A 7,734-nucleotide genomic window follows, 5' to 3' on the forward strand; every position below is an offset into this window, starting at 1 on the left:
GCAGCTCATGCGACTTGTTGAAAATAAATCAGTGGCTGCCGCCCAATGTTTTCCAACAAATGTCCCCCCCTTTGGGTGGAGTTTATCGATGTCTGCTCGTTTCCAAAATGAGAACATCCCCAATTACATAAGACGCAAATGAGTGCATATTCTGTCAATGAGGCTATTTTCTTCCTGTTAAGTACATGAGATAGAAGTCCCTTAAGTTTATTTTGCACGCACACACACGCAATATTATAATGAGTAAAGGCTAGTTTGTCTCAAAAAGGAGAAATACTTGTGACTTGTGAGGCCAGACCGTAAATGACACAAGATTAATAAAACTCTTGTGTTGCAATCGCTCAGGGAATAAAAGGAATTCAGGCTAGTCAAGCGACCAGTCTATTTAACGTCTGCAAACGGTCAGATGTCGGAGTGTTTTCACTGATCTGGAATGTGTGTAAAAGTACAAGATTTTATTTATTTTTTCTTAAATCAGTGTCTTAATTAGGAATTCAAAGTGTTGGTGTGACCCAAGTGCACGGAAGGAGGGATGCTTGACCAGGGAGGAAAAACAAGATACTTGGAAATTGCAAAATGCTCAAAAAACATGTCCAAGAAAAACAGACTATAAACTAACAGAGAATAAAGTCACAGCAGCAACTTACCAACATGCTGAAAGAGAGCAGGGAACAAGGAGCTAAATGTAAATAGCCAAGACAAACCAGGCACACCTGGGCAAGAAACACCTGAGCAGTGTTTGCCAATTGCACAGATTTCACAAAATGGGCGGAGACAAAATCCAATTGAGCAGAAGAGACATAAAATTAAAGGGAGCCCAAAACAAAACATGAAATAAAAAACAAACACATGGTCCAAGTCCTCAAAATGAATTTAGATCATTGTAGCGATCTCAAAAATACAGTTGGGTACATCCAAATCCATCCAACCATGTGTTATCTATTCAAACGTAGATAATCTACAATCATTTTAATCGAGGAAGGCAGAAGAGAACCTGGAAAAACCATGCATGGGGAGAAATTTGAACCTGGGACTTATGAAGCAGACTTGTGAACCACAACAACACAAGTTTTCAATTCATGTAATGCAATGCAGTGCAAAGAGGTGGCTGCATGGGTTTGAATCTCAGTTGGAATCTCTTTTGCACCAAACATAGGTAGCCCGCTTTCTGCATTCTTCGCCATGAAGTGTGACATTATCCTTCACAGCCCAGCAAAGGGGGGACCTCACAATGAGGGGGCAGAAACATGCAAAGGCGAAGAATGCAGCTGATTGTGTCTTTTATCAGCTGCCACCGCCGCAGTCAGCAAACTGAACCACATTGTAGTAGTCGTCTCCACCAACGTTCTCACGCTAAGAACCTTTCCAAACTTTACATTTGACTCATATTAGTGACTTTTATTCCAGTTATCAATATAAAAAAAATACAATAAAAAAATACTTAGGCGGCAGTGAATATTTACAACATTGTGGCAAATGTAACGAGAAAATAAAAGTTAAAGTTAAAGTCTCAATGATCATCATCACACACATCTGGGTGTGGTGAAATTTGTCCATCCCCATGTGATTTTGATCCATCCCCTGGGGGAGAGGGGAGCAGTGAGCAGCAGCGGTGCCGCGCTCGGGAATCATTTGGTGATCTAACCCCCCAATTCCAACCCTTAATGCTGAGTGCCAAGCAGGGAGGCAGGCAATGGGTCCCATTTTTATAGTCTTTGGTATGACCCGGCCGGGGTTTGAACCCACAACCTTCCAGCCTCAGGGCGGACACTCTACTACTAGGCCACTGAGCTGGTTGGAGATTATGCTTTTCTTTGCGTATTAAAGTCCCAATGATCGTGAGCAGCAGTGGAGCCCCATTTCAACCCCTTACACTGAGTGCCAAGCAGGGAAGAAATGGGTACCATTTTGATAATGGTCACTGGTATGACCCGGCCGGGGTTTGAACCCACGACCTCCCAATCTCAGGGCGGACACTCTCCTCTCCGGCCACTGAGCTGGTAAAGTGCTTAACCAGTTGTTTATCATTGGACTTGTGACACATGAACTCAACTGAATGGAAGTGCATTCTATATCAAATTCCTTTTTCCCTTTAGAGGAACTGCTCCAGTGTGTTGGCACGTCCTTCCTGACTTCCCAGATGCTCTCCAGTAGATAGGCATTCTTCCAACTGGAGGTATAACAAAACAGAAATGTTGAAAATTCCTCATTGGGTTCAGTGTTTATTAATAGTGAGCGTGTTTTCAGGCACGGGGATGGACTATAGTACCTTTCCGTGCAAGGAGCCTTCTAAATGTTTTGGAAGATTAGAAACTCAGACTTCTGGTCTTCCCTGGTGTCATACGAGCTACAAGGTCACAAAAATACAATATTATCACACACATTCTTTCACTCAGCAGATCACTTGCTGGCTTCCTTGCTTGTACTAGCATCCACATGTGTGCACATTAAATAAAAAATAATTTTTACAATCACATAATTTTACTTTATTTATTTTTTAACAAAAAGTCGAGCATTCCAGTTTCTCACCACTGATGCACAACAACAAACAAAAATCCCCGGTGAATTATTTTATAGATGTCCCAATCTGTTTTTTGTTTTTTTTAAATATAGACTCCATTTGTTTTATGCTTCAGTACATTAATGGGAAAGCGCTTAATAATTAATGTTAGTCAGATTTGCTGTCCGTCTGATCCTACTGTATCCATGGCAACAGACCTGCATTGTCCCTAACCAAAGCGTCAAAGAATTAAACACAATGTAGTAAGCCAATGTGACATACCCTTTTCTCCTGAGAAGACATCGATGAAGAAAGAGCGCCCCTATGCATGCGACTGAACACAAAAAAAAAAACATTGAAGTTGTTGCAGCGTTACTTTGCGTGGGTAAATGAAGTGCTTACCTAGTGAGACGCACACCACGCTGATTATAACAGGTAAATAATCTGAAAAAAAAGACATGAATAATCTGTTCAACTCAAAAAATAAATGTGTCATGCGATGGATAACTCACCAACATCCTTGTTGGCATCTGTGACCACATCATGTTTTTCTGAAAAAAGTCAAATCAGGATTAGAATGATTGCAAATTTCTTTATTTAGTTATTATTATTTCGCCAGGGTTGGTCCCACAAGCGCAGGGGAAATTAAGGCCGCACTGGCGATAAGTATCTTAGAGATATTTGTGCGTGAGCGTACCTCGCTGCGTGGTGACTTCTGTACCGACCCTGATAGTTATATCTCTGTGAGCTGCTGCTGCCGTGGTCGATGGGCTCATTGTTGCTGAAACGTCTGCAAAAACGAAAACAACTTGACATGTTGTCACTGCAACATATAGTTTGTAGTATGTTTTCTAATGAGAAGCAATATATTGTCCCCACAAATAAAAAAAATACAGTATTAGTGTGGATCTGGATAAAGGTGCAGACTTGAGAAATTCATTTTATTTAAATTAATCTGGAGTACACTGTCACTTGGCTTGACCACATAAAAACAAATCACAATAAATAACTCAACAAATTCTGTATGAAAGATGCAAAACAAAGCTTTGCCTTACCTTTGCATTCAGGAGGCGGAGAATCGTATTCACCCATGTCATGGCACCGAATGGAGTCATTGCCGATGAGTGTGTAGCCTTCATCACAATTATACATGATCATTTGGCCGTATATTGGGCGGTCTTGGGAATCCCAGGAGTTATTGCCGTTGCTCACCTCTGCGGGCTTGTCGCACGTTATTACTGAAAGATGGCACCAACACAATTTTGGGCTTATCCTCTTTTGAAAAAAAATCTGTGTACTGATTTTGACAAAGAAAAAGACCATGGAAATATTTACTGTGACACTTGGATTTTCCAAACCAGCCCATCGGGTAGCATTGCTTGTAGCTGGTGCCGCTAATCTCGTAACTGTGGAAACAGCAGGGTGATGGGAAAGTTACTTTAGCCCAGGATTTTCCTCCGTTTTGGTGTTCCCGCTCTCCCTGTAATCAGGAACACACCTTCTGCATTTGTGTTGGCATGAGTGCTAACGGCAGCTTTAGTTTGTGAAGGGAGTTTTTCAAAAGAACTTTGACAGTCAAGCAGCCACCAACCATACTGAGAGTGGTTTGAGCAAAATGTTTGGGGGAAATCTTTCAGCGCAGTCAGCATTTTTTTTAAAGGGTACCAGAGTTGGCAACGATTTTTTTTTGTTGAGTGGCCAATGGGAGATGGGCAACATTGGAAAAAAATTGTGGTTTACTTTTCTTTATACTTGAATGTTAAAACTTAAAACCACACACACACTCTCACTTGAAATGTTTTCTAATGACATTATGAGTACAGAAAGATACTTTTCTTCAACTCACCCTTTTTCACATGTGACTTTGATAATGTCGCCAAAGAGGGTGCCACCGCTGGTGTCAAAGATCATGTTTGGTTGAGGTTTAGGCTCACCGCAGTCCATTTCTAGTGTGCCATAAAGGACAATAAAACAATTACATCGAGTAAAATGAGTTCACGTGTCCACAGTGGCTTGTAAAGCAGAAGAGGAACATCAGTGACATGAACAGTTATCTTATCTTTAACGGATAACGGATGTTGTCAGCTACAAGAATGGTACATAGCAAATTTATTGGGCCTTCCTACAAAACACCAGCTTGGATAATGTCTAACATTATCTGTCTGAGCTGAACAAAAACCAAATGTATCTATGGAAACACATTGTTTTGATGTCGTAAACATCAAGCCGACCCGAAATAGAAGTGATTGATACTGGAAAATAGTAATCGGATCTTTAAGTGAGAACTCGAATCACTACAAAGTTTAACTAGTCTGATTTTTTTAACTGTACTTTATCTGTATGTGAGAACATTTGTGAGTACTTTCAAGACAATGCCAATTGCGTCTTACTTTTGCAGATGAGCTCAATTCGAGTCCAGTTGCCATTCAGGCAACGTATAACCTCCGAGCCCGACTCTTTTACATAGCCGTTGCAACACTCCAAGGTGACGTTGGAGCCTTCCGGAAATTTATTCATCAGGAGAGCTTGGGTGCTCAACACGCTGTGGTTTCCTCTCCGAGGTGTGGGACAGTTGGCTGGAGGAAAAACAGAGCAAGAGTCAACGCTAGGATAAATATATATATACAGGCATCGTGCGTGCTAATATGGAGCGAATGACACCAGGAATGCGAGAAAAATTCTTTTGTTTAAAGAAAAGCGTGAGAGCTGAGAAATGAACTTTGAACAAACAATGACCACATCATTATTTTATGAGAGAGGATAAGGCACACATAGGACAAGAATATCTGACCCCAGCACCTTAAAACTAGTCAAAGCAAAATTGTTCATCTTGCTCATCTACTAATGTGCAGATAAATAAAATGAATAAATGTGAACAAGAATGGGAGTGAGAAAGTAAAATTAAGCAAGAGAGACAACTAGATGGGAATTTCAATCAATTTTTGTGACATGTATGTTGCTCCCTGATGGACAAACTATGCTATATATTTCTTTGTTTACGTTCAAGTAAAAGACAGAAGCATCAAAACATAAATACATGGTTCCACAAGCGCAGCTAGGTTTCAAAAGCAATGGGAAAAAAGGGTTCACGCATGCTTTGATCATGATGTCCATGATATCAGTGTCCTATAAAGCATGATGAAGAAAGGCAATTTGATTCAAAAAAGGGCTTTGAAGAAGTCTTTTTAAAATTGTAATATTATTCTGTTTTGTGCCTAGGTTTTATTATATTTTGTGTACAATTTGTGCAGGTTAGTGTATGTGTCTTTCTTTATATTAGCTTTTATTTTGCATCGTTTTATTCTGCCGACAGGTCGAGATTGCCAAAGATAATCTGTTCTCAACTGCTATTACAAGAATTAAGGTTAAAAAAAAAAAAACCTGCATATGAAAAAGTAATTCATCATTTTTGAGAATGTAGAGGTAAAATATTATATCTTACAATATTTATATCACATATTAGAACATAATATACTGCTCGGAAAGGCTCCAGCACGTTCCCAACCGTTCAGAAGACGAATGAATGAGTATACATTACATTTTAACAATAATAATAAAAATAAAAATATTTATAGCTATTGTGCTCACCTTCTGAACTCCACACAAGGCAGTAGAAGCAGAGTAGAGATGTGAACTTGAGGCCCGTGCTGCTTCCCAATTGAAAAAAGAATTCCATGTTTGCAATCTTGATACCAAATGTTTCCATTTCAGTCACTCTTGCCGCTTTGACTTGTTCTGCCGGCGAAACCGAGACGCGTCTTTTTCTCCATCCCGTGGTCCTCCCCCTTCTTGGGGTTCCTCTCAAAAAAAAAAAAAAAACAGCCATCAAGTTAACGTCAATGGCACTGAAAGAAAGAAAAGTTTCAACATAAAACCAATATAACAACAGCAGAAACTCTATGAGGAATTTCCAATAAAAGAAATCATGTTCGTCCCCAATCCTTTTTTTTTTTTTTTTTTTTACAGACTAGATTGATGGAAAACTTACTTTTTGTTGTCTTCAACACAAATACTCTGACACACCTGTCTGTACAATCTTTTACCTCCTTGTTTCTGGTGTACATGGTTATTTAATTAGTTTTGCATAAGTGTACGTTCATTTACAGTCTGAATGTGGAGGTGTAAACATGGCCTACTTGGGGGAAAGTTGCAGTCTCCGATAGAAATTCCTTTCTTGGCAGCTTGGCTCTTATTTCACTTTGAAAAAATCTGACAGGAAGTGCTTCTAATTAGTTTTTACTTGACTTTCCTCTTTTCTCAACCATTAAACCATCTGGGGACAAAAAATGAAATAATCTCTCGCTCTCTTTTTTTTTAAATGTTATTTTTTGGGTGGGAATTTATTATGTATTTCTATGGTTACGTTATAAATTTTCTTGTCAGTTTCACAGTCTATTTTAAATGCGTCGCCAACAAAATGGGTGTGGCCTAAATAAGAAAGGGTATTCCCTGTGAATAATGAGGGAAGCCCTTGTTTTTTTTCCATCTATCCAAAGCGCTTCATAAGGGTGGGAGGCCATCTGACTTCAATTTATTCTATTAAGTTCCATGAAAAAAAAAAAAACATTATTGACGGATAAAACGTCTGAAAGGATGATGGCAACTGTTGTCGTGACGTAGTAAGTTTGGGTTATCGTCATGGATACATTCCACAACTGAGCAATAAAGAGTGTTGTGACGTGCCTCATTACCAAACTCGTTGTGGAGGAAATTTCAAAGGGAGTGTTCCATCCACGTCTGGTCTTGTTGACACTGGTCCTCCACCCACATGTGGTGTCTCCCCTGGCAACATCTTGATTGCAGCTTTGGTATCTGGGAAACATAGGGCTGCTATTTTGGGGTATAAATCGAAATGGACTACAAATAATGGATCAGTGCAGAGAAAATCTGGGTTTTCCTAGGATTCCCAGCATATTACAACATATTTGATAGATTCAGTGAAGCCAATAATTTGTCTTTGCGACCCTAATAAATAATCAATAATCCCTTTTTTTTTTAAAAACTCTTATTTATCCTGGTAAGGAAATTGTGAATATATTCCAACCTGAGTAAAAAAAGCAAACTGACAGCAAATTAAAAACATTAACATTCGTGATTTCTGAGATAAATTGTGATTTTTGACACGAGTTTTTCTTTTCAGGAGTTTTGGCCTGAAAGACAAAAGTGCCTGCTGCAGGGTAAACATTCCATGCCTCATAGTTCACCTGTTTGGAAGCATTCCAAGGCTGTGATGC

The 7,734-nt window shown here is 39.4% G+C and overlaps 1 protein-coding gene across 4 annotated transcripts; it reads right to left on the bottom strand.

Annotated features, from left to right (window-relative positions):
• Positions 1-1,371: 1,371 nt before the first annotated feature.
• Positions 1,372-7,013, bottom strand: LOC148391312 (complement decay-accelerating factor). Of its 4 annotated transcripts, XM_088388662.1 has the most exons (13): positions 6,637-7,013; positions 6,489-6,553; positions 6,089-6,298; positions 4,891-5,076; positions 4,347-4,446; positions 3,836-3,906; positions 3,556-3,738; positions 3,198-3,290; positions 3,013-3,051; positions 2,903-2,944; positions 2,783-2,834; positions 2,270-2,347; positions 1,372-2,170 (listed from the first exon to the last, which is right to left on the bottom strand). In XM_088388662.1, the coding sequence occupies exons 3-12, from the start codon at positions 6,204-6,206 to the stop codon at positions 2,290-2,292; spliced, it is 942 nt and encodes a 313-aa protein (XP_088244788.1). In that variant the 5' UTR covers positions 6,207-6,298; positions 6,489-6,553; positions 6,637-7,013; the 3' UTR covers positions 1,372-2,170; positions 2,270-2,289. The 4 variants fall into 4 exon arrangements, with proteins under 4 accessions (XP_088244788.1, XP_088244790.1, XP_088244789.1 ...); XM_088388664.1 differs by lacking the exon at positions 6,489-6,553 and having other exon boundaries at positions 6,089-6,288; XM_088388663.1 differs by lacking the exon at positions 6,489-6,553.
• Between the last annotated feature and the right edge of the window lie 721 nt (positions 7,014-7,734).

Source organism: Syngnathus floridae, chromosome 11, assembly GCF_059516105.1.
Source record: "Syngnathus floridae isolate MCC-2025c chromosome 11, RoL_Sflo_1.0, whole genome shotgun sequence".
NCBI classification, from domain to species: domain Eukaryota; kingdom Metazoa; phylum Chordata; class Actinopteri; order Syngnathiformes; family Syngnathidae; genus Syngnathus; species Syngnathus floridae.